Source organism: Urocampus carinirostris, chromosome 1 (genome assembly GCF_059441175.1).
Source record: "Urocampus carinirostris isolate Australia breed hairy pipefish chromosome 1, RoL_Ucar_1.0, whole genome shotgun sequence".
Taxonomy (NCBI): Eukaryota; Metazoa; Chordata; class Actinopteri; order Syngnathiformes; family Syngnathidae; genus Urocampus; species Urocampus carinirostris.
In genome coordinates, this window is record NC_142349.1 from 41,362,879 (window position 1) to 41,389,855 (window position 26,977).

Genomic DNA, 26,977 nt, shown 5'->3' on the forward strand with positions numbered 1-26,977 from the left:
GCCAGCCCAACATTGAACTTGTCATGAGCCAGCCTTTTGAGGAATTAAGGAGGGTCCACAGCGTTACTTTATTGCTTTTATTTCAAACTAAAATCAAACCTATCAATTTAGTTCCTGAATCAGTCACGTGGTACACTCACATCACGGGGATTCAAACGTCATCAAAACACACCTCAACCCGCTGTCCATGAACCACTCATCTGAAATCCTCGGCACATGCTTCACGGATTCAAACCGAGGAGTGCTTGGGTTGAATTTGTGGGTGCTTGTGCACCCCCCAAAACGGGCTGGTTACGCCCATTTTTACAGGTAGGGATTCCCCTCCGCCCAGCTTTTGATAACATTTTTCTTTTAATTGTTTTACTTTGCAAATTAATGTCTGTATTATTATTTAATTGGCTAATAGCCTTTACTTTTTAATAATGTTCACATGAGGTTAAGTTGCTCTTAGATAAAAAACATGTTACTGTTTTTAATAATAATGGAAACATAAGAGAAGTCATGCTGTTATATGAAGAGAAGAACGAACCCTTAATCTTAAATAATTAAGAACACCTATTCGCATAAATTATTAAAACACTGAACGTCTATCAAGGTGCATTTTATATCACGCGCTTCCGGGTTCGACCAATGGAAAAAACAACAAACCGCACCCCCTTTCGGGTGTTTTGACCAATCAGAGCGTAGACTTCTCCATTTCCTGAGTTGTAAGCCGCATACCGCTATCCTCCAATTCAAAACATCTTTGTGGGAAAATGTTGTCGTGACTCACCTGGGACTCCGAATGAGTCGCTTAATGGATTTCCAGAGCCACATGCTGACTTAGTGAGTGCCGTGGCTTTAAACGGAAGTGGGGGAAACGTCAAGGGGCTAAAAGCTAGTGGATATGTAAGTATCTCATGGAGTACTTTGCGGGAAACCGGTGCACAGTTCTATTGGTAATGTGGCTCCATCTTGGGCAATGTTTCACAGGGATGCCATGACACCTTGTTACATATTGGCTTGACTACTTCGTGTCAAATACCAACATTTGAGTATTCTTCCTATCTACAACTACCCCTACACAGCAATTCGATATATTTCACCGGGAAATTATATTATATATGCTTTAAATAGAAACTCAAACAAATTCAACTGCAGCAAACATATATTTTAAATATCCCATTGGACCCAGGTATTTGCGTAGAGGATTAGTACCATTCTATTGGATAAGGTTCCGGTCTGTTTTTTCAAAGTAAAATGTAACAAGCGGGTGTTTTAAAATAAAACCAATGAGCAGGTCTGTGTAAGGAATTCCAAAATCCTTCAAAAGGTTGTTATTTTTCCTGACATTGCGCAATCTAGCGGTTGAAAACCCTTAATTATGTAAAAGAAAATGGGAAAAAATGGTTTGGATACTAAGCAAAAATACATAAACTATCATATAAAAATAAATTTCAGTACAGTCATTTTCATCATGTAGGAAAGTTTAGTTCTTTGACAAGATGAGGCTCATCTAGAGGGTGCTGACATGTGTGTCAGTCATATTGGTTATATGGAAACCATACAAAAACCACCAAAAACTCGTCTTTTCCCCCTTTTTTAAATGGCTTTTACTCTTTCACCCAGAATTTTTTTCTTATATTTTGTTATTTTTCCCTCCGCTTTTCTTTTTCCCTTTCTCAGTTTCTCTTTTCCCCTTTTTACGTTTCCTGCTTTTTTCTTTCTTTTTTTTTGCTCCTTTTCCTGTATTTCTTTTCTATTTTTTTCCCCCTGTCTTTGCAAAAATAGTTAGAAAATAGTGCGTTTTGGTCATTTTGAGTCTCCAGAATTTTTGATCTTACTCGATTTTTCTTGCACTACACAATACAGTGGAATCTAGTCGTCAAGTATTACACACTGTCCCTTTAACACTGTTTACTATAATGGTGTGTGGTCTCCTTGACACAATCTTGTTCTCATATTTCTTTTACGCTTTTTTAAAATACTCTACATGAGGTTGTGTTATGTTTGGCCATGATATTTTGTGAACTGCTCACAGCAAGGTACAAACATTCTTTTCTCTTCCAGACATGTCAACCTCAGCTCCACTTATTAATGACTGCAATTCCCCCCATTAAGCAATAATTAACTTAAGAAACACAACTGGCACCTATTTACTCACAGTAAGACAGACTATGTAGAATAAAAGAAATTTATGATTTGTTTAGAGTTTATTTTATTTAGCAAATAAACACAAGCAATTATTTCAGCAACCTTTTAAGGTCTTGACCCGCTTGCAGAAAATTTTGTGGTGCTTGTGGTTTTCTACAACGTGTGCGTTACAATTGGCCATTGGACCGAGTCGGTGCACGTATAGGTGTCGCTCATTGGTGCTGGTAAGAGCTGGTAAAAGGGGGATTTTTTTTTTAGGCCTGTAATGACATGAGACCCTATGTTTCTTCATATGGTATTTATATCACTGGGAAAGGTAGAGTTCAGTGCTCCCACTGCCCTGACCTGGGTTCAAATTCTGTGAAAACCAAAATCGCATACTTTAATTTTTTCTTTTAGGTGATGTAAGTGCGTCACAATGCTCTGTGGTATTGTTCAGGGGGCCATATCCAACCCACGTGTCGTCGTTTGAGGGACACGGATTCAAAACTTCTTTTTGGGAGCCCATGCGCAACCGGATGCATATAAGTGTAGCTTGTCGAATCTGGCTATCAAAATAAAAGCACCTCAGTATCGCGACACATTCATACGAAGTTGGCGCCTTACTAAGAAAAGTAAAACCTTTACTGTCATCTGTTTGCTCATCATAAATGATGAAATGATTAACATAACCACTGTCATAATTGATGTTTATCCCTCTGTTTCGTTTAGAGAGCGCCATGTCACTCACCCTGCTGTGGGCGGTGGATGTGTACGGGAGAGTGTACAGCGTCTCCACCGCCGGCCAGCAATGGGTACGCGCCGATGACACACTCCTGGAGCTCAAGCGGGTTAGCGCCGGGATCGGCCGCTGCTGGGGCATCGGATGTGACCACCACGTGTACCTTAACATAATTCCTCATGAGGCACCCATTCGCTACAAAGAGGAGACCTATGAAAACCAGGTTGGGATAAGCTGACTGACTGACTGATGTTGAAGGTTTCTCTTTATTCATCTCCAAGATGTGAAAGTAACCTTAGAGCAAGAGCTGTCGTTGTCTTTTGTGTGCAATGTGTTTTCCCCACATAAAGTCTTTTTTTTTTTTTTTTTCATATATAAGGTGCACCAGACTATAAGACACATACAATTAAAAAACTACATTAAGGGCCAGGGTGGCATAGAGATATATAAAAGTGCCTTTTTTGTGTATTGATCGATGAATTGGAATACATCAATGTTCACAATTCCATAAAATTGGATGCACCACGAATCATTTGTGAATTGCGGTGGATGCTACCTATTACACCACTAGGGAAACAGACTACACATAAAAAGGCATTTGGTTTTACCTCATCATCACACTATTTTTAGTCACTGTAGCAAATTGTTGATGTTATTATTGGGCCAGGGTTCTGCCAAAATGTCTTAGTCAAGTCATGTTTAATCGTTAAGCCCTTAATCAAAAAGTGTCTCAAAGGGCTGCAAGATGGAAGGAAGCAAGAGAGAACTAAAGAAAGACGGGACAGGATGAAGAGAGAAAAAGGACAGGACTAAAAGTGATTGGCATTTGGCCTGTATTTGAAACAGTTTTTCTCTTACTTATAAGATGTCTTATTTTGGGCTGAAAGCAGCAATTTTATTTTCTATATAATCAAGTAAAACCAGCAACGCTAAAACTCAGAATTATTGTAAACAAAACTTTTCTTGATGATATGAAATGAAGGTTTTGTAACTGTCTAGCAACCAGTTTATGGTGCCCCAGCCCACTGCCCAAAGACAGCTGGGATAGGCTCCAGTATCCCCGTGAACCTACAGAGGATAATCCTGTCAGATAATGAATGAATGGATACATGGGTAAAACGAGGGTTGTCATGCATACATACACGCACTACATGTTTACCGTAGTCGACAAACACCATGCTTGAAGGCTACCACAGAAAAACATGCCAGGCTTAAAAGCTATGTCAGAAAACAGGGTTTTGAAGCAGTGAAAGAGTTAAATATGACTAAGTAAAAACAAACTGTAAGTACTCACTCTTTTAAAGACACAAATTGCTATGCGTGCACACTGGGCATTGGTAGGAGGTCTCAAGTGGTAGGAAGGAATTTCATAACACCGGGCCACGAGAATATTGTCAGACATTAAACCGCTCCATGATACTATTGTATCGCCGATTCGTTAAGTCTTTATGAAGCACACAAAATTATGAAGTTAATTAAGAAAAATTAATTGTGGGAAGTAATTCAGTCGTGCTGAACTAATTGAAGAATTAGGCATTGTGGGAGGTAATTCAGTTGTCCTGAAAGACATGAATTAACTCATTTAGATATAAATAATAAAGATATAAATAAAATATTTTAATTCATGTTCATATTGTTCAGTTTACTCATTTAACAGTCTTAAACCATGCAATGCTTACGGAAGTTTGAGCTGAGAAAAAGTGAAACCAAATGTTACATTGATTATTATTCACTTTCTATTTTCTCATCTTTCTTAACATATCTGGTACCATTACAAAAAATAATTTGATGATAAGATGAGGCCTTTTCATGTGTCGTCTCTTTCCCAAGTGGGTAATTGGATAGGATCGAGGGCTCTCCTCATTGCGGTTCGGGTTAGATTCCTGTAGCATCTTCTGTTATGCAATTGTCAACAACCATCCATGTCCCTGGTGCTTAGTGTATGGTGCTCTTACCATTGCTATAAATTCCCGTTCCCACGATTGTTATGCGATTGTGGTCATAAATAAATTATCGACTTATTAATAATTGCACAAATACGTTAGTGCCCCTGATTATAAAGTACCTGTGGCCACTATACTTTGTATCAATTAAAAAAACAAATCTCACGATGTCTGATTCCAGAGGTGGAATCCTGTCGACGGCTTCACTGACACACTTCTGCCGACAGACAGATGGCCATGGAGTGATGTTACCGGAATGAATCCTCAACCACTCCACAGCTTTCAGTTGCCATCCCGCAGCTGGGAGTGGGAGGGTGACTGGTGCGTGGACCACAGCTGTGGGAGCGAGCCTAACCAGACTGGGGTGAGAACACACGTTTCTCTTTCCATTATGACTCTTTTGGTTATCCAATTGATGAAAAACAAACCAATGAGTAAGTGGGCAAGTAATTATGTTTTAATTACTGATAGGGTTGGGAATATGCGGTGGACTTCCCAGCCAACTTCTCCCCTGACAAAAAATGGAACTCATGCGTACGTCGCAGGCGCTGGATTCGCTACAGAAGATATACTGCACAAGGCACCTGGGCAAAGGTTTACACTCTATTTCACCCTCCCCAGTCGCATACTACAATTTGACAGTAAATACTGCCTGCAGATTCCCTTGGATCATCCCAGGAAGCCCCCTCTTCCTATTTGTGACATTAGCTGTGGCGGATGGGAGATGAGTGATGACTCTGGGAGGTATCCTTACCTTTGGGCTGTGTCCCAACAAGGACAGGTCAGAAAGTTTACAAAATTCTCTGATTTGTCAGCAATTAACACGCTTAATCTTTCTTATTTTGTTTTAATTGAGGTTATTTTGCAAAAAGGGAATTGATTCAGCTGGAAAAATACTGTTTTTTTAATCAATTAGAATTATTGTATGACATTGTACAATCCATCGAAATTTTAATTAATGTTCATAAATGTACAGTTTACTCTTTTAACAGTCTTAAACCTTATTTGTTCAATATTGTTCAACATAAAGTAAATACAATGCGTCAAAGTTATGGTATTATAAAATAAATATTCTTTTTTTAGTTCTATAATAAACATTTCGGCTACCTATAAATTGTTTACTCCTTCAGACAGGGACCTAAGTGTACAAATGCATTCAGTTAGCGTTTACGTCATTCAGTCACAAGGGGGCAGCATGGCTTCAAATAAGGGACTTAAGTAGTAGGGTTGTTGGTGTCATGTTCTGAAAGTAATGTTTTATTTCAGGTTTGGTTTCGGGAGGGCATCCACCCTCGGGTCCCGGAGGGCATCAACTGGGAAGAGATTGAGGTTCCTAAGGAAGTGGCCCAGTTATCATTGGGCCCAAGAGATCTGCTCTGGGCAGTTCTGTGGGATGGGAACCTGCTGGTCCGCACAGGCCTCAGTCTGGACAGTCCCACCGGTTGATAGCCTCTTATGCTATATAGTTCTTGTTGAACGTATTGATTAAGACGTTTATGTCCATCTTGTGGATTTCCATGGTCAGTAGAATATTTAATTTTGGTCCTCAACCAGGTACGTCGTGGCTAGAGGTGGAGTCACCTGCAAAGGAGGTGGAAACCCTCCATGTATCTGTGGGGGTTAGTGTGGTGTGGGTGATCACGAAAGACTACAAGGTGAGTCGCATAAATGTTGTAAGTGCAATGTGATAAAGCCACTTAATGGTGGATGCAAATACATTTGCAGGTGTGGTTTAGACGCGGAGTCAATTCCCATAATCCGTGTGGCTCGGGATGGATTAGCATTGTCGGCGAGATGATGATGCTTGACGTGGGGCTTAATGACCAGGTAACGCTTATAATACATCCTCAGTGCTGTTGAATCGGCATTCACTGGATTCAAGGGCACACATGTCAAATTGTTTAATATTCCCCAAAGAGAATTATGAACATTTGGAAATACAGATACATTTTTATTTTAGTACTATTTTTAGGTTGGCTGCTCACATATGAATGATATAAATATCTAACATTTTTTTGGAGAGGCTTGGTAATCTCAGGTTATTGACAATCACATTTGAAATAAAGTAACTTGTTTGTATTAATGTAATTTTATGTGAAGTCAACTACTCCAAACCAGAAGTGTAGAAGTAGGTATCCCTGAATTGGTATGAAAAATACTTGATAAAAAAAAAGACTGCTCCACACTATCCAATGAAACTGGCTTAAACATTTCCTTGTATTCTTTGCCAGTTAGAAGTAGATTGGCTTGTTACCAAGAGGGCCTTACCCCGAGGACTTAGCTACTGTTGAAAAGCCATATCAAGCTCTGCCTCCTTCAGTCTAATGACACCCTACCTCAGAAACATATGCACGCACACCACCACCAAACACCCGCACAAGTCTGGTGTTTCTAGGGCTGTCCTGTAACATGAGCACAGGCAGCCTCTCAACTCCAGAAGCTCCATTCCAGCCTTGTATATTTATCTATCATCCGGACTATATTCCCACCGGTCAGACATATGTGACGATCTCCAATTAGTAACTCGCCAGCAAATCCCATATTTCTGGCATGAGTTTAACTCTGAAGCTTGTGTGAGCCCCTTGCCTGTATATTATAGTTCGTCCTTATAAAGTTGCAGATGCTTCTTGTATCTGTCTTGTTTTTCTCATGTACTTAAAGTATTTCATTTTGTTGTCTTAAGACACAAGCAAATAGGTTTTGCGTTTCCGGGACAATAGAAGATTAGATTCTGCTGCTTCGTTGTTGGTAGTGCATTACTCAATTCTACTGCCAGAGGGCGTAAGAGACCCCACGAAAGCAGAGCACAGGAAAGCAGATGTGCATCAATTTTGTTGGTATTTATTGGGGATGCTTTGACACGATACCTAGCCAACGACACTCGCGGAGGTCTGAAGTACCACTGTTGTAAATTTTCACAAAATTCGGTTCAGATGTTTCTAAACTAATAAGTCACATATGAACATGCACCAAACTGGGATTCATAAAGTAGTTTAGCTATTTTAAAATAAATATAATAGATAGATTTAGACTTTGAAGTTTTGAAAACTCCTTTGGTATTAGGTCTGGGCTGTCGGGGAGGACCGTGGCTTGTATTACCGAATTGGCGTTACTTCGTTTGAACCAAGTGGGAACGGCTGGATCCCTGTGTCAGCTGAATGGGGCAAAAGTAAAGAAAGTGTCCCAGCCAGGTCGGTATAGATATTTGACAGTGTATCTGAAAAATTAAATAATGTATGTTTTTTGTAAACTCTCTCTCGCAATGTAACCATTCCATTCCATTCCATTTTTTAGGGGCTAAGACTTCTGTGTTGCAAAGAGTAGCTTTTTTCACTGGCGAATAGGATGATAAGTTTGGGCTCCGCTTTGAGCAAAATGTGGTTTTCAAGTGGGGTTTTTTTTTTGTGTTTAAAAAAACAAAAAGATCTACTTCACAATTGGCACCGATTATAGATCCATCTTAACAGATTATTATTTTTATTTTTTTCAATTTAAAAAAATCCTTATATGTGTATGTTGTTTTATTGTGGTTGCTCTCTCTAACTTTTAGGTGGGATATGAATGTATTTTGTCATCAAAGGAATGGGTGCGAGTTAAGTAGCAAGCTGGCCGAAATCTCCCAATGCTCTGTGGTGAGCTACACTGACTCTGATTCAGAGTTAGGCCCAGTGGAGCCATCAAACAGCACAATTGACCCCCCGGTCCTGGAGACGTCAGCCCCTTCCGTAGTCTCCTTAGGTGCAGCCGCTGTCGTCCCTTCAAAGACTCAAGATGCTCCCACGGCTTGTAAAACACTCATCCCTGCAAGTGACAGCTTCATCAACAGTTTAGTTTCAGACCGCGATAAAACCTCTACAAATCAACAGTCCAGCGTACTTCTTGAGGAGGAGGAGCAGTTATCTGCAGCACAGATCCTCACGAGCCCGTATGCCTCAGGACCAGGTGCACCTTGGAGCAACGTCGACCTGGAAGGCATGGAGGCAGGTCGAAATGTTGAAGCTGAAGGGTCTCATTTGGACAATGACAGTGCCACTTATGGTCTTGGTCTGGATGATGCACATGCGGTTGGGCAGGAAGACGGTCCTGTGTGGGCCTGGATCTCAGGTGGTGGCTGTAAAGTAGACACCACTTCTCAAGTCAGCTGGCTCAGTGCTACAGGTAATAGGACATCTTTGTTGGAACTGTCAATGTATACGTTTTTCTCTCATAAGTTTATTATTGACAATATAGTATGTATCGGCTATTCTTGTTCTAATTTCATGGCAGAGACCACTGCAAGCAGAAGTGAACTCAAACAACAATGTTATGTTGTCAGGCCACATCAGCCTGAAAATCAGCATTTTATGTTTTGTGAAATATTAGTTGAGAATCATTATCCGCCTGCTTTGATCCATCTGTGCGAGCGGGCATTTTGAGAGTTTTTTGTTCAGGCTTCAGCTAATAATAACCTGCTTCAGAAATCGAGTATCACACTCAAAACTGCTGCTCCCTAAGAATGATTGAAAAAGTTTTCTGGAGTAGTGATAACCTATAAGACACGATATTGGTTGCAAATCTTTCGCCCGGCATACGAGAGAAAACACCGTGCACCCTCGTAACCTAAAACTAGGCACCAGTTATGCAACTCCTGTGGTGCGTGGCAATGCTCTAATGCTATTTTATTATCATCTTTATCTGTATTTTTATTGTCAATTACTATTTGAATGTGTTTTAGTGATAAGAAAGAAGTGTTTTATAAGTTTAACTTCCAAAGTCTGGGAACAGATTAATTGGTTTTCAGTTATTATAGTAACAGGAACATTTGCTCAATATACGATCAACTTTACATATGAGCATGATCTGGGAACAAATTGATCTTGTATGTTGAGGTATCTCCGTAAAGGTATATATATATATATATATATATATATACAGCCACAGCCTTATCCTCCGAGTGGGAGGTGGCTAGAGTCATTTCTGACTCTTTTTGGGAGATTGATTCATAGGAGAGGATTCCCAGCCCCCTTGCTCAACCCAACTGAGGTGTTGGGAGTTATTAGGTGACCAAACCCCCCAATTCCAACCCCTAATGCTGAACGCCAAGCAGGGAGGCAACGGGTACCAATGTTTAAGTCTTAGGTATGACTCGACCGAGGCTTGAACCACAACCTCCCAGTCTCGGAGCGGGCGCCATACCCCCAAGGCCACCGATTACCGTAAAGGTAATCCAATTATATAGTACTTCCTTTTTGATCCATTTGTTCTAATTGATTATGGTTATTGTTAAGGAAAGTACGAGAGATAGTTATGAATTAGCTCAACTTTGTCTGTTTAATGATTTGAGTTGTGTCCAAATATCTAGAATATTGTCATGTATAAGCCACACATTGGAGAAACAAGTCTGGGGATTTTTTTTTGGTCAGATGGCATTTGTATACCTTATTATAGTTCTGATTAGTAATCTTAATCAAAATTAACAACTAAACAGGGTAAAACATTTTTTCTTTAAAAAAAATGCCCTGCCATAACCAGTGCATGCAAGTTTATACCGTAACATAAACACAACTAAAAAAAGTATGTGTATGAACCATTTTATCACAATCTCGCACACTCCATCTGCCCACTTTGCAGCTGTTTCTGTAGCTTGTGCTCATATACTGTACTTCCGTTTGTGTTGGTTAGGCCCAATGGTCAGCTCTTTGTCACTGACCCCAGTTCAGTCTTCAGCCTGGAGCGAGCAGCAGCAACATAAAGAGGAGATCAGACAGAAACCTCTTGAAAGAAGCAATGTATGACATGTATTAGTATTTTTTTTTCTGCATCTGCATGCATGCACACCTTTATGTGACTATGCGTGTTTGCCTTCGATAGTCCATCTGGGTACGAAAAGGCCCGCTACGTTGGTGGAGAGACTGGAAGCCGCAGCGCTGGGCCGACGTTTCTGTGGCTCTTGAACAGTCCACCAAGCCAGACGGGAAGACGGACAGCATCTTTTTTGTGTACTACATGCAATATGATGAGAAAAAGGTAGTTGGTTTTATTTAAAGAAAAATCAATCATAGTTAGTGCATCACCTGCCACAAAAGTGACTTTTAACAATGAGTTATTGGGTCCAAATTTTATTCCTACACTTGAGTTCACACGAAGGCCCCTTTGCGCAATCTTGCAGTACCTTCAAGTCTTTATCAAGGAAATAACAGCACTGGTTCCGTTGGTGCGGGACTGCCCTTATGCTTTTGCTGTTTATACGGGGCAGAGGACCAGACTGAGGAGTCCCTTGGTCCTGGCAGCCCAAACGGAAAATGACATGAATGACTGGGTGAGTGTTTAAAGTACAAACTTAACCTTGCTTTGTGGGAGCAACGGATTGCCACAAGCAACATGGTGGCTATGGAATATCACTCACTTAATTCAATTCAACACAGTTCCTTGTAAATCCATGTCTTCTCTCTCTTTTCCAGCTGAGCTTGTTGTCAGACGTTTGCTGCGAGTGCCGTGCAATCGCAGCATTGCCGTCCAAACAGGCACTGTGGTCCACGACGTCTAAAGGGGACATTTTTGTACACGAGCCATCCGTTTCACTGGAGGCGGGTGCACACACGTTGTCGTGCGACCTCATGTGAGACTGATACCGTCACAGTCTTTTTATTCTGCTTTGGTTGATCCTAACTAACTACTTACAAGTTTCTCTTTTTTTTTCTTCTTGTTGCGCCTAGTGAACTAACTGTCTCTGCTTCCATTGTGCGGCATTGCAGGTTTTGGCGGCAGGTCCCCGGCCACCTGCGCTTCGTAGAGGCTAGTAGTCTTGGGCTGGTGTGGGGCATCGGGTGGGATGGCACGGCCTGGGTGTACAGCGGTTATGCCGGGGTGCAGGCCAACTTGGGTAAAAATGCAAGCCAATTTGTTCAGACCATATATTTTGGATATCAAATAGAATATTTGTCACACCACTAGACCATTGGTTATATAGATGCCATATGGAAAGGCATTTCAGTTTCTCATTGTCACACTATTTTCACGGTACCAGAGACAAATGTTAGAGGATTGAGAAGACAAAGTCTCACTGAAACATGTAAATAAATGCATAAAAACCACTACAAGTGAAACAACTCTTTGGTGTCTCTAAATATGAATCCAACTTTGAAGGACATTAGGTAAATATATTGTAAATTTTACGTTTACGTAGTTTGTTTCCCACACTTTAAAAGAAGAGTCTTTGATGAGCCACCAGGTTCTAATTTATAATATGTTTAAATATATTTAAATACGAAGTTGATTAAAATAACTTTTAAATTTTATCACAGATGCCATAGTGTAATCACTTGAATGCTTTTTTTGTCGTCTAACTTGCTTATGGTTAATTTGTTGACTGGTAAATATGTGTGTGTTTTTTTTTCCCCTATCCATTAATTTGTGCCAAGCAGAGAAGGGAGGGGGTTTTTATGAGTGATTGCAAACGTCGTGTTGTGTACGTATCTGTCAGTCAAGTCTATATTATAGTTATTATATATTTATATAATATATAATATATTATATTCTATTAGTTATACGAAGCAACTTTAAAACCAAGCAACACGGAAGCTGTAAAAAACAAACGATACAACAATATGTAAAGTACAAAATATATACTTTTCATTGCAACAACAAATGCAGTGTAAAATACAAGAATAAACATTTAGCTTTTTATACTCATAAAAAATATAAAGTAAAATGTAGGATCACAGACAACAAATATATATAAATTAAAATATTTGCAGAACTACAATAAATCAATTGTAAAATGCAAAAACAATTTTAGCCTTTTACACCGGACAAATGTAAAGTCAAAAAACAAAACAGAATCCCTGGAAAAAAATTGCAAAACAATAAATACCTCAAAATATTAATTTTGCAGTGCTATAACCTTTAAAATATAAAAGAAAATTATTTTCAGTACAATTTTATTCAATCTAGGTACAGAACTTCTAAAAATATATATATAAATTGTAAAAAAACAAAAAGAAAATACCAGCAGTGTTTACTGAAGATTAGCATTTAGAAAGTGTCTCAGCTTTGAGGGACATATTTGGCTTCTTTTGCCACTGATAGACAATGCATTGTATTTAAGAGCCATTAATAACATTAAAATTATTCCAAATTTGCCTCCTTCTCTTGCGGGGACTTTTTTTTTTTTTTTTTTTAATGTAAAGTACTTTATTTTTTCCTAGACCCCCTGAGACCAGGGGTCTCCAACTCCATTTATTTTTGGGGCCTAGGGTTCTGTTGGAACTGCGCCGAATCACATTTTCCATGAGAAAAGCTCTGATTGAAAACATTCCACTGCTCTCAAATATTCTTTTATAAAATTTGCTACTCAAATTGAGGTCTAAAAACATCAATAATTCATATGAAAAGATAAATGAATCCTTAACTTGCAAGGGCTGTACTTGCATTAAAATTACTATGTGTATTACTTGACCACTAGATGTCGCTGTATTGTGTCGTGCAAGGAAGAATACAAACAAAGGAGACCAAAATGTAGAATTTTACCTTCCATTTTCTTAGCCTTTTTGACTTTTTTTTGGGTACCTGGAGCAGCACGATGGCAGACATTTAGCGCATGCTATCTAAAGTAAAGGAATATTTCTCAACCAACAAGTATATTTATGAAGTGCACCTTTATGTCATAGTTGTTCTAGTTTTGATTATTTTTTTAATTTAAAAAAAAAAAAGATTTTCTTTTTTTAATTTCTAATTTTTCTACCACTAGGAGGCGTTTAATAATACCATTGTCCCTTAAAGTTTCATGTTAGGCGAGGGCCTCAAACCATCAGACTCTGGCATTGCTGGCGTGTGGGATAAAAACAAGCTCCAACATGGCAAGTTTGAGACCCTTGCTCTAGTCTGTTCACCCACCGGGGTCTCATACTGGTTTACGTTGTCATTAAATTATTTGAATTATTGCTGGACGTATTAAGCAAGGATCGTCGCTTACAATGCTTAGTTTAAGCTGAGAAAAGGTGAAACAAAATTTCTTATCAATAATAAAGGGTGCACGCTATACACAAGTGTGAGTTGTACACAATTAAACACTGTAACTGTAGATAAAAAAAGTTTGGGCTCCTTCAGCTTTTAAGTTTCCCGTCCGAGTAATTTAATGTACAAATGGAATTAACCTTTTTTTATGTCGTTGTTGTCATGTGAAAAAAAAACCCTCAATCTCCAAAATGGAGCAATAGTTTTCTAAATCAGTCAGGAATAAATGTAGCAGCTGTCAGTATTGGACGCAATTTGTTTTTGTACGAATTATTTTTCTATATGTCCATTATTTGTGTTTTTACCCCCGAAACATTATGCCTGTTAATTCTAAAAAATCTGCCCTTGAGTGAAACGTTCAAACTAGATATGGCATTAACTACCAACAATTGCGAAAATGACATGCATTGACTATTGATCATTTAAAATGTTTTTCCTTGTTTTGGTGGTAGGCGAGGCCTGTGACACGGTGCGTCAGACCGACGTCAGGAGTGTACACGTGTACGAGAATCAAAGATGGAACCCAATGACTGGCTACACGGACAAGTAGGATCACCATGAACGCAACAAGGAAGTGACATTTTAAACGTAATGGCTTTTTTTTTTTTTTACATTTGTGGCAGAGGGCTCCCCACTGACCGCCCTATGTGGAGTGACGAGAGCGGACTGAGGGAATGTACTAAAGGCAACACGCAGCCACCTTCACCTCAGTGGGCGTGGGTAAGTAAGAGAAGAAAATTCCATATAGTGTAGTACGTTTACCCCCCTCACCATTAACAGACACTCAAACTACTGTATTTTCCTCACTATAAGGCCAACTGGATTATAAGGCACACCCCACAATAATAGTCTTTGGTCGCATGTTTTTCATATATAAGCCGCACTGACCTGTAAGGCGCATGGAATATAAACTACCGCATTTATTCATGGGAAAATTTTGGGCATTTTATACACTTACGGTATATATGAGTGCAACAACTGATCAAAATCGGAGAACATTGCACGCAACGGAAATCAAACCCAGGTCACAGCAGGGGTTTTGGGGTTTTTAAGGGTTATTGATCTATCTTCGTTATTCATTATCCATTATCCGTTATCGGTCAGTTCATTATATGCTACAAAGCCTAGGAGCCGGGACACTTACTCTCAGCCAAAAGGCTAAGCTAAGGTCCTAGCCCTAAAGCCTTGTTGCGATCATTGCGAATGCACCGTTCCCGGAGGTACTGCAATACCGGGCCGATGCGTGGAGTGGACAGAGCAAGCTCTTATTCCATCTCCGGAATGCAAAAATCAAAAGGCCAAGCTAAGTTGCGGTCTAATCATTACAGCGTTTATTTCCTTGACACAGCAGTGAGAGTTCTAAAATTTACCCACCAGCGATATGGATGACCTATGAAAATGCATTCGATTTTATCTCATTATTACACTATTTTTACTCACGGTGCCAGAGACCTAATGTTAGAGTTGGGAGGGAACAGAAAGTGTGAAAGATTTGAATGAGTGCAAAAAAAAAAATCACGGTTGAAACATTTTATCGGTGCATCTGTTAATGAATCGAACCTTGCGGTTTTTTTTTTATAAATTTTACGACTACTTCTGTTTCTGCAGAAGCAGTCGTTTCAGCCACTGTGGGCAAAATTAGAGTAATAATGAGATAAAATCTGATGCATTTTCCTATGTGTAACAATGGTGATCTAGTGGTTAGGTTTCGGTTAGAGGTAAGATCTTAGCCCTGAAAATCAAGTCGGGCCTAAAATGTCTCATTATGTTCGGGCTCAGGCCAGGGTTTTTCTCCCGCTGACTTTACAAAAAGAAAATTATCCTCATTGTTCTTGGTTTCTTTTTCTTTGTGGAGGATCGGCACGATGAACCTTGCGCAGATGAGCGTGCGGCTGAGCCCCGTCGGACCCATAGTCTGAAAGATACAGTAGTTCATGGGTTTGCCCGTTGCCATTGAGCTTCACTGTCTACTTTAGCATGAACACTTTATTTTGTTGAAATAATCCAAGTTTATCTTTGTGGTACTGCTATATTTTTCACACATTTAGAGACCATTTATTGAGCCAGTTGAATTCCACCTAGCAACACTCATTTTTTTAAAGGGCTTAGTGGCTTGTGATTATGAACTTGTCTTTTCTGCTGCTTTGAACTTCTTGATGACCCGGCAACCTTTTGAGAGCTGCAACACTGTGTTCCAGGTTTCTGAGTGGGCTGTGGACCATAGTGTTCCTGGTGGGACGGACAAGGAAGGGTGGCAGTATGCTGCAGACTTTCCAGTGTATGTAAAAAAAAAAAGTGTTCCATCAAACCTAGGATGATGCTCCCATTAGTTATTAATTTAGCTGGATTGCTTACAGCTAAATCACGTATTAATTAATAAATATTGGCGGTAAAAACTTTATTTATTAAAGAGAATATAGTATTGATTTTGAATAATAAGCATAATTTAAACATGTGTTGCTCACAGGTATTTATTGGCAATGACAGAGGGAGCTCCCTTGATTTTCCACCATTTTGCTGCTCTGGGTACCCCCCGAAAAAACAAAAAAAAACTTGTGAAACGCTGGGCAAAAAATGAGAAAAGATTGTGCAGTTTGTTCACCCAGAGTCTTATTAGTTTGCATTCCTATGAAATGATAATAATGCCAGAGCCTGTTTCCCGTATAAATATACCACTTAACATTTGTCTCCATCCCATAGTTACTTAAGAGTGTTAAGGCTCATTTTGACAATTGTTATTTTTGTCATAAATTATAGTTTCAAGGTGTAAGCAAGGTTCTTTTGTAATGATGTCACAACATTTTGCAAACGAGTATCCTGCCGTAATTACCTTCAATGTAGACGGCACAGGGCAAGAGACAGAAGGGAGTGCTTCTGTTATGTGCATAGCTCCCCCCATCCCTACCGCTCACCCAATCAAAATTGCTCTGGGTGCTCTGCTGGCAGTTTGGGATGTTCAGTTTTTTAATGCGGATTTTCATCATGACGTGTCTCAACAGTGAACAAGGATTATTTAATGGGCTTCCATATAAAGGATTTCTTAATCTTTTTTTTTTTTAGTCTGACACCTCGAATCCTAAACTGCAGTTAGAAATGCACCCGAATTTGGAATGACATGGAGAAAATTTGTTTGGTATCCATTTTGTCTGAGCCATATCTTCTCATGAAAAGAGCCATAAATGGCTCGCAAGCCATTAGTTTCAGACCTCTTCACTAGAGTGTAGTGACTACACAATACAGCGACATCTTGTGGTCAAATATTACAGTGTGCCTTTAAGAAAAGTAATCTGATGAAGACATTCAGCCTCTATATCGACCTAATGGAGCTGAAAGGCAGAAGCGTGTGAGTCAGCATTCACTGTGTAATGTAAATTGGCACTATTTACATGGTTGGATTGGACACCCCAGAAACTTTTTAAAACCAAAGAATGTATAAAAAGGAGCTGTTTGATCGTGATATCAGTTTTTTTTTTGTTTTTTTTAAAGACCAATAATGGACTATTATCATCTGGTACTCGTTCCATGATAGATAGATAGATAGATAGATACTTTATTCATCCCCGGAGGGAAATTCACATTTCCAGCAGCATCCCTGAGCTGAGAACAATACAATAATAAAGCAAAAATAATACAATATACAAATACCCCGTGTGACGTGCAAATGCCCACTGTAGCGTGTTATATAGAATATCTAAATAGTGCTACACAGTATACATATTGCAATAAAATTCGGTAATATGCAATGTAGGTGGTGTGGTTTAATGTGGGCTTTTACGCTGCCGGGTAGAGTTAAAGAGCCTCATGGCATGGGGAAGAAAAGATCTCTTCAGTCTGTCCGTAGTACAAGACAGTGACAGCAGTCTGTTGCTGAAACTGCTCTTCTGTCTGGAGATAATGCTGTGTAGTGGATGCGATGGATTTTCCATGATTGACCTCAGCTTTTCCAGTGCCCGTCTCTCAGCTACTGTTGTTAGGCTGTCCAGCTCTTTGCCCACAACAGAGCTCGCATGAGTATATATTTTTAAAAAACTGTCATTTTCTTAATGTTTTTACTTTACTTTAAACATTGTTCCTTAAATCAATTCATTTTCCGATCTACTTATTCTCACTAGAGGTGCTGGAGTGTTGAAGCCCATCTCAGTTTACATTAGGCAGTAGGCAGGGGACTGACTGGCAGCCAATCACAGGGCACACCTAGAGCTGCAGCCAATCACACATGTATCCATACCTTGGGAAAATTTGGAGTCACCAATAAACCCGTACTGCATGCTGTTGGAATGTGGGAGGAAACTAGACGAACTGCGGAGAACATAAACTCCATACAGGGAGGCTGGGTGCTGAAATTGAACCTGTGACATCTGAACTGTTCTGTTCCTCAAATATTAAATTGAATAATTAGCCATTCCTTATTACTCAAACTTGTTTATCTTGATTGTGAAATGGCCACTACCAGGAAACTGAACTGATACTCTTATCAGACCCAATCAGTTGTGAAATCAATCATAAAAGCTGTTATTAGCCCTGATACCAGGTGTCGCTACAAGTCACTGGAAATAACATGTTTTGTTTTTTGTAGAACGTTCCATGGCCATAAAACATTGAAAGATTTTGTCAGGCGAAGACGTTGGACAAGGTAACTCTCCAGCTTCCCACCTGCACACCAATACACATCGGTACTTTTTCAAATGACATATTGTGATGATTTGAGTGTTGTGTGCCTAGGAAGTGCAAGATCTCACTGATAGGTCCGTGGACGCCGGTTCCTCCCATCCTCCTGAGTGACATCTCCCTGATGCCGTGCTTGGCCCAGAGCAGTATGGAGGAGGTCCCCCTCTGGGCCCTGAGCGATAAGGGTGATGTGCTGTGCCGGCTTGGGGTCACGCCACAAAACCCGGCGGTAAGGCGAGTCCAGTTTACTTCTCATGGGTTTCTGTGCTTCTCTCGGAGTTAGGAGAGAAAGACCTGCCTAAATTTTTTTTGAGTAGCTAATTTAGGTTTATATTTCTCTACAGGTTAATTTTAGCTCATAAAGTCACTTAATGTGCTGTGGTTACTAGGCACCAAGATGGAATCATAACAAAATCCATTACTGCTTTGCTATTTTCCCTCTTTTGAATCAATTGAAGCCTTCTGCCTTTTTCCAGGGAAACTCATGGCTTCATGTGGGCACAGACCAGCCTTTCAAGTCCATCTCTATTGGCGGAGCCAATCAGGTGTGGGCCATCGCCAAGAACGGAGCAGTCTTCTACAGAGGCTCTGTGTCCCCACAAAGCCCTGCAGGTAAGACCCAACAATGAGTCATGTTGATTCCAACCAGTTTGAAGAAATATGTAATTGCAACAACACTCACTGTATATTGAAACATTGGAAGGAAAATAAGAATCGAATTTTCGATGCTTCGGAGTATTACCGTATACACTAGCATATAAGCCTACAATGTATACAAGCGGACCCCATAAAACTGCTTTAAAGTAGCCACATATTAAAAGTAATACCCCAAATATTAATGAAACGTTTACTTAAAAAAATGATTGTTATTTTAAAGTGTAATTGATAAATACTAATATACTGGTAATGAAGATAAAGATATAACTATTTTAAACCACGTATTGTACCTTAAAGCCTTTAAACCCGGCAAACCCTTGAAAGCCACACCTCCTGCAAGGTTTGAGTTTTTTTGCTTAATTTCTGGAGATTCCAAATACCAGGATTGTTAGAAATCACCTTCACAGCATGTTCATGAGCTGCCAATTTTTATCAACTCAGTTGAAAAAACTTACAAAAATATAGAAGAGAATTGGGTATACCCACCCCTGTCATAAGCAGTTTTTTCAGTGGCAGACACTCGTACATCATTTTCGTATTTCACAATCATTTCCTTTTTGGACTCTGTTGTTGTTTTCCACTCTTCCTTATCACTTTCTTTAAATCCATTATTATGAGCAAAAAAAGCAAAAAAACACTAAACTGCAATAAAATGTGGTCTTAAACACAAAACAAGCATATAAGCCTACCCCCTAATTTTATTCATTATTTTTACACGTTTTAATGTTGTATGGTACTTCAAATGAATACCATCTAAACCGGCAAAGGGAAAAAGTAGGGCTAATTTTTCGCAAATACCCCCACAGGAGAGTGTTGGTACCATATCCCCTCTCCCACACGACAGACGTTGAGACAATTGTCCGTCGGTCGAACATCCGTATTTGCAGTGGACGAAAACGGTGAGAGCAAGCCCACCCGTGTTTGAATTTCAAGGCTAGTCGAAAATGTAAATGCTATAAACAAATCCCTCTCCCTGGTGGCTGTTCAGGTAACCTGTGGTACCGGCAAGGCCTGACCCCGAGCTACCCTCAAGGCTCCGCTTGGGAACTTATCTCCAACAATGTCACTAAAGTCTCGGTGGGACCTTTGGACCAGGCCAGTACCGCCTCACCAGGCTGATAGTTTTGACTTCATGCCATGTAGAGTACATACACAGCACCTCCTGAGCAGAATGTTTTAATGGTTTTGTATGGATTTAGGTGTGGATAGTAGCAGAAGCAATGGCGGGCTTCCCCGCCGAGGCTCCAGGGGCCGTTTGTCACAGGCTGGGAGTGGGACCCATGCAGCCTAAAGGTCAAATGTGGGACTATGGCATTGGGGTGAGTCATTGCATCAGTTAACTTTATGAAAACGGTTCGGCTCGCCTTGTGTATGCGTTACACAATTTAGTAGTAGCTTAACTCCTAAAGTTAACGAGTCAAGATTAGCATCCGAGCTCCACTTTAATCCAAAACAGAGTAAAATTGAATCATACAATGAAAATATAGTGAGTCTGACACCACTCCACAAACCTTCGACATAATTTGAAAAGCACTTACCGTAAATGCCATAATACAGGCCGTACTTTTTCCACATTTTAAACACAATCAGATGTGGCTTATTCATTAAGATAATAAAATAAAATTGTGAGACGGATGGTCGCATTTGTGTCTGGCAATTTGAGACGGGCACAAGTCCGGCGGCGTGCCATATCCAGGCAGCGCCTAACAGCTGGCTTTAAACAGGTGTGGACCAGGGAATCCGACTGTAATGAAACCAAACCATCATGAGGGCCCACGGCGAGTGACGATGCGATGCAATTTCTGCCCAATGCTCTGAATCTCAAAGTGAAGAAATTCAATGAAGCGCGAGTGAACGTCAGGAGTAACTATGTACAGAAAAGCAACACATTGTGCTGCAATTAAGAAGCTCGTTTGCTGGCTGTGTCCGCAGCTGTCAAACTTAATCAACTAGTGCAATATTAAATAAATTGGCATTAATATATATGCAGGCAGGAGTGTGACAAAAACATTCTCAAAAGAAAACTCCAAGTACTCTACCAACTCAAACTTAGAAGCTTGTACAATCACAGCAGCCTTAACACATGTCGGATCATGGGACTAGTCTTAAGCTCTGCCGACCCTTGCGCACATGACTATGTGATAGAGAAGAGACCAAGTATTGCTATATGTCCACACTAGTTACTAAGGAGGGGTACAGCATAATTTTCGGGCTGATAGTTATCTGACTGATGACCTCCTAATATAACACAGTTTTCAGTCCAATAAGGAAAATTAGACCTCTACTGCCACACTGAAATATTCCTAGCAGTCAACGCTACTTGTCGTATGTAGTAGTAGCAATACTGGATCTCTCTCTATCACTTTATTATTTGTGCAAGGGAGAGGAGGTGTCATGTCGCATGGCTCAGTTGGTTTGGTGCCAATTTATTTCCCGGTAATATTGACTGTTGCGCTAATTAAGATTGAAAGCTGTGGACACGATCCGCAAATGAATGTTCTAATCGTGGCACAATGTGTTACTTTTCTGTACCAGACATTTCCCAGCTGATTTTTGTAAAATCTAATAAATGAATGTGGAAGAGTTTTTTTTTTACTGCTGCAGTTTAAAATCTGGTGTAATTTGTATGAAAACAAAGTTTCTCCTTTGAATTTGCGCATGCGGCTTTTTCTCTGTAGTTAGTAATATACAGTAGCAATTTAAATGAAATACATAAAGAATATCGATCAACATAAGGATATCTTTGGAATTTCAAAAAGAAAGCCACCTTTTCCCAATACAGTATAGCTATTTTTACGAACACCCTTAAACACGAGAATTTTGGTCTACCAGTTTTGTTTTTTTTAATTTTGTTTTTTTTTTGGGTACAAAAATCTTGCATGCTGTCAGAAAAATCCTGTTCACAAGCAGTACCAAAACCTACCACTATAAATGGCTTGAGACCACTCCTAACTGCTTACCTCCAGCATCAGCTCATCCAATTTTAAGTGTAAACATTTACATATCATCAACAGCCTCTCGATCTCAAACCTGTCGCCCTCGACCAATTGCTTCCCTTATTAATGATTGCAAATTCTTCTGGTTAAGTGATAATAAAACAATTGTTAGCGCATGTGCGGCACAGTCCTGAGGTTTTGAGATCGAACCTTCCTGTGTGGAGTTTGCATGTTCTCCCGTGCACATTCCAAAAACAATACACGTCAGGTTAATTGCCCGGTCCGAATTTTTCATCGGTGTGTACGGGCGAGTGAGTTGTCTGTCTCTGTGTGCCCTGCGACTGGCTGGCAACCAGTTCAAGGTGTCCCCTGCCCACTGCCCGAAGACAGCTTGGATGGGCTCCAGCACCCCCCGAGACCCTACTGAGGATAAGTGGTGCAGATAATGGATAGATGGATGGAAAACTTACAAACACAACGGGGCACCTATTTAATCACGTAAAGACTATGAAGAATATCGCTACAATGTAGGAAATGCACTAAGCCAGGGGTCGGGAACCTATGGCTCGCGAGCCATATATGGCTCTTTCTATGAGTACCTGTAGCTCGGAGACAAATTTGATTGCATGCAAATTTTCTCCATCTCGTCCAAAACGTAAGATATTAATCCTGTTCAGATACACACAAAGGCAAACCAAGACTGACATTGAAGCAGTGCTTGGCAGAATATATAGGGCACGTTTTTCACTACAATTTACAGTCAAGGTGTCACACGAAAAAAAAAAGAAAAGAAAAAAAACTCGTTCTGGCTGTACACCGCTAAAGAATCCTTTATATAAAAGTTCACTATATAATCTGTGTTCAGTGTTCAGATACCTTATGACGAATCCACAGAACACACTGTAAATACGCCAAAACACTGGAAGAGAACTTAAAGTTTTGTGATTGGGTGAGTGGGAGGGATGGGTGGAGCTATGCAAAAAGTGCAAGCACTCCCTCCCATCTCTCGCCCTACGCCGTCTGCGCCACAGATAAGCACATCAGACTCCCTGTTTGCAGAATGTTGTGACATTTTTACAAAATAACTGCTTACATCTGGTTTTGAAACCAATATGTATGAAAAAAAAGGGTCAAAATGAGTTTAACCGATCTTGAGTAATTGCAAGAAAGACAAGTTTAAAGTGGTATGTTTGTTGATTTTGGGACACGGGCTCTGGCATTATTCTCTTTTCATAATTTTTATCAAATCATCAAAAATAAATGTGCTGAAGACTAAGCTTTTGTCTGAGGCGTGGGTTTAGCAATTTAGTAAATTTTTCTCATAATATATGGTGTGGCTCTTTCCCAAAATAAAATGAATATATTTTGCTTTTATGGCTCTTTGAGTCAAAAAGGTTCCCGACCCCTGCACTAAGCAATCATGATTAGAGCCAAAATGAGATCAATCTTAAAAATGAATTCCCTAGTGAAAATTGCTATATGGCATTCACAATGTGAGATAATCCAAAAACGGATAAATTACAGGGGGAAACGTTGACAGGTTTGCCAAATCCGTGACACTTCCTTGCAACCCCACCCCCCTTAACCCGCAGCACGCGCACTTATCGTTATGCCACTTATAATCATCTGGCATTTTATTTTTTGAAGCATCTTATTACTAATTTTTTTGTTTAATTACTATTTGAAAGTGTTATTGATGATCAGGAAGATGTGTTCATACTTAATTAGGGTTCACTTTTCTGCTTTTGGGAGGATGGGAGCAGGACAATTAGTTGTATTGCATATTGTTCACATCAGGAAATTAGCTTGTTACAAAAGTAATTTGAGCTACAAGCACAATCCTGGAACAAATTAAGCTTGTACTTTTGTTTAGATTAGCCCTGCTTGCTAACTGCTTTATTAACCGATTTTCTACTCTAGGGAGGATGGGAGCACATCAGTGTCCGGGCCAACTCTGTGGAGGCTCCCCGTACGCAATACCTGCTTCCAACTGGAGCGCTATCGTCCTCGCCGCAGAGCCCGCTCCCCCTGCGGAGCAACAGTGCTGCTGCAGGTGTGGAAACGCGCTAACTTACCTTGCTCTCATTACACCCCATTCTATCGTTTGTGCCTGGATCCACCTTGGGAACGTTAGCGCCGCAATCAATGATGCACAATTTTCGAAATTATAACTATCGTTCTCCGCAGACTGTGTTGGGAGTTACTCACTGGCCAATAGTGAGTCTGTCTTTTTGTAGCGATGGGTGTATTTCACAAATCATCTTGGAACATGAGCAATACATTAAGTATACTGTGATGCATTGTGCTGGTGTGATCACCAGCTTATGGCCTGTGGCATGCTGTAATACATGTTTGAATAAGACAGCAGTAGTACTTTGTGTTACAGTGTTTTGCCGCATTACCATAATGATGATGAAATTGGCGGACAATTTACTACCAGGTTCTTTTCAAGGATAATGCTAGTAAGACTAAGGAGTATTGAATAATCAAGTATCATAAAAGCTGCCTGTTAAAAAATGTTTTTCTATGACTAGGAAAGGGTTTTTCATTTCTAATAATGCATTATTACGGATTCTAACGAGGGGGTGGTGAAGTGAGTGATTCCAAATACGGCTTCAGTGGTATTGTTTAAACAATTCCATTGCAAAAAAGGGAAGCATGAGAAATACTGTGCATGTTTGTATCATTATTCTAATGGCTTGACTGAAATTGCAAACTATCCAATTAACATTGGTCATTTGGAGGGCTACAAGTACCATACCATTCCACATACATTTGACTGTTTATTGGTCCACGTCTTGTCGTTTGTTATTTATATTTTTTCTGTTTTATACGTGTTAGTCTGATGTGTTGTTTGAGGCCTGTATGCAACACCTTTTGGTGTTTTCTTTCCCCCCAAAAATGTAATATTAAGAAACTGCACATACAGAGAAATATGAGATATCTTCCGGGATTCTGCAATAACAATTATTTCTGATACAAAAACTATAAGGGGGTCTGATGAGTGCATTGTAAACTTGGTTTATGAGGATGTAGTATTGAATGAAATAAAAGGACTGTGAACAAAATGGCTGTTGTCTAGTTTACCATGAAATGAATTTCTGTGCTAACTGTAAAAATACTGGTTTGGACTAGACACCTCTAAACAATTTAAACTGGACTTTGTAGAAAGATTTCTACAAGATTTGTAGTGTTACATAGATTTTCTCTATGTAAAATGTACTCATGTTTTTTGTATTAAATTTTATTTCAGTTATGCAAACTTTGGTTTCCCACTATTAGAGGGGAAAAGGAAGCATTGTGTTGTGGCAGCAATGATGGGTTTTCACTACTAAGATTAAGATCCAATGTGGAAATTGTACCTTAACCTATGGATTACGGAAAGTATTTTCTGGACTATAAGGCACACCAGGTTATAAACAGAGGGTTCTCACACCGTTTTCAGGGCCAAATTGAAGCCCTGGTCAAAGAAAAATCCTCCAATGTCTCCAGTGCCTTTTAAAAGAAGAAATTCAGTGTTAATAATTTGCAAATCCACACAAATATATTTGATCTCTCCCCATATTAGGTGTTGAGTAAAAATTATATGTAACTTACATTTTCAGTTGCAGTAAGTTCTTCCCTTTACAATTTACCACCGAGAAACATTTTTTTTTTTTACATAGCCAATATCAGATGTGCATAAATGATATGTAATCCTTGCCGAAATACACATTTCATAGTGCCCTGTTTAGGTGTAGCCTGCGCCCGTCCTCCACGGCGCGACGCGTCATAGGTCAATACAAAAAATGTCAGCTGCCATTAATCACAAGGGAAAAAGGAATGCGATGGCAAAAACAGGACACCAAAGAACAATGTCGACGTCTTTATTCGAGTTGTTGAAAAACATGGCCAATATTTCAAGCATTAACATGCACTTTGGCTAAAGTTCAAGCACCTCAAGCACAATATTGAAGTTCAAAGATTTCAAACACCTGTACAAACCTTGGAAATAGTTTCATACATAAAGCGTACATGACTGCAAGGTGTTTCTGAGTATGTCAATAAAAGTCTCGAGGTCATTTCTATCATAAGTAATAGGTTTTTAAATAAATGCAAACCAAATGCTTACTCAGGCCGCAAAAGAAGTGTTGATTTTGTATGTGTGTATGTGGTGAGTTGGTTCGGGTGTAAAACTGCATTCACCCAACTGTTAAAATAACACAGTCAATGCCAAACATGAAGATTTCCCCCCATTGTTTGTGAATAAACGTGTTTGGAAAATATTCCTTGTCATCCAAGATTATAATATGTAGGGTAGGTTACTGATCAGGTTAAAAATATGGCATCATACTAAAAAACAAACACGCATGAAAGTGGGTCCGGACCTAAAAGGTGAGAAAGGTGTGGCAGAAATACTGCATTTGTGTATATGGCGCTCTAACTTCTGGTTAAAAATCAGTATTAAAATGTTGGCTTTTTCTCAGCTCAAACTATGCTTTGAATGTGACAATACATGCAGCCGTGATTCAAATCATTTATTGACAACTACGAACACAATACTAACCTAAAACTTACAGTATTTTTTTATGTCCTTCAAAGTATGATTCATTATCAGATACACCAAAGATTGCTTCCTACGTCACGCTTTTTTCTGGACGACTTTGTTTTCTCTTAACATTCGTCTCTGTACTGTGATTAAAAAGTGTGATAAAATCGAATGCGTGTAACACACCAATACAGTTCTCCTGCCCATGCAAACTACACTGATTTTAATTCGAAGGCACCACCTTAAATGCTTGATTCACTCTGGGAAGTCTCACGATACCCCTGTCCCAACTCAAAACATTTTCTCCTCTGATCTATACGATTTACTTAGGCCTTTTTATTATTTGAATTAACCTCAAAACTGTGAATTTCTTTAAAAGATGAGAGATTTTCATGCC

General features: G+C 39.6%; 1 protein-coding gene and 1 pseudogene across 5 annotated transcripts; one reads left to right on the forward strand and one right to left on the reverse strand.

Moving 5' to 3' along the window:
* The first annotated feature begins 205 nt into the window (after window positions 1–205).
* Window positions 206–25,120, forward strand: tecpr1b (tectonin beta-propeller repeat containing 1b). 5 transcript variants are annotated; one of them, XM_088339266.1, is made up of 25 exons: window positions 206–309; window positions 2,845–3,077; window positions 4,979–5,161; window positions 5,269–5,391; window positions 5,456–5,578; window positions 6,064–6,238; window positions 6,352–6,452; window positions 6,523–6,624; window positions 7,861–7,988; window positions 8,348–8,955; window positions 10,459–10,565; window positions 10,648–10,803; window positions 10,946–11,095; window positions 11,238–11,395; window positions 11,532–11,659; window positions 14,244–14,337; window positions 14,415–14,511; window positions 15,990–16,069; window positions 18,368–18,424; window positions 18,514–18,688; window positions 18,936–19,071; window positions 19,923–20,015; window positions 20,105–20,211; window positions 20,316–20,435; window positions 23,973–25,120. In XM_088339266.1, exons 2-25 carry the CDS (start codon window positions 2,853–2,855, stop codon window positions 24,120–24,122), a joined length of 3,576 nt encoding a protein of 1,191 aa, XP_088195392.1. In that variant the 5' UTR covers window positions 206–309; window positions 2,845–2,852; the 3' UTR covers window positions 24,123–25,120. The 5 variants fall into 5 exon arrangements, with proteins under 5 accessions (XP_088195392.1, XP_088195384.1, XP_088195399.1 ...); XM_088339258.1 differs by lacking the exon at window positions 206–309 and adding an exon at window positions 697–888; XM_088339273.1 differs by lacking the exon at window positions 206–309 and adding an exon at window positions 697–888 and having other exon boundaries at window positions 8,378–8,955.
* On the reverse strand, window positions 14,997–15,086 carry LOC148374666 (U2 spliceosomal RNA; annotated as a pseudogene).
* Window positions 25,121–26,977: the final 1,857 nt, after the last annotated feature.

Coding starts and splice junctions, on each gene's coding strand:
- tecpr1b (XM_088339266.1), top strand. CDS start 2,853: ATGTCACTCACCCTGCTGTGGGCGGTGGATGTGTACGGGAGAGTGTAC. Junction 11,396..11,531: donor ACGTTGTCGTGCGACCTCAT/GTGAGACTGATA, acceptor GCGGCATTGCAG/GTTTTGGCGGCAGGTCCCCG. Junction 19,072..19,922: donor GTCCCCACAAAGCCCTGCAG/GTAAGACCCAAC, acceptor ATACCCCCACAG/GAGAGTGTTGGTACCATATC.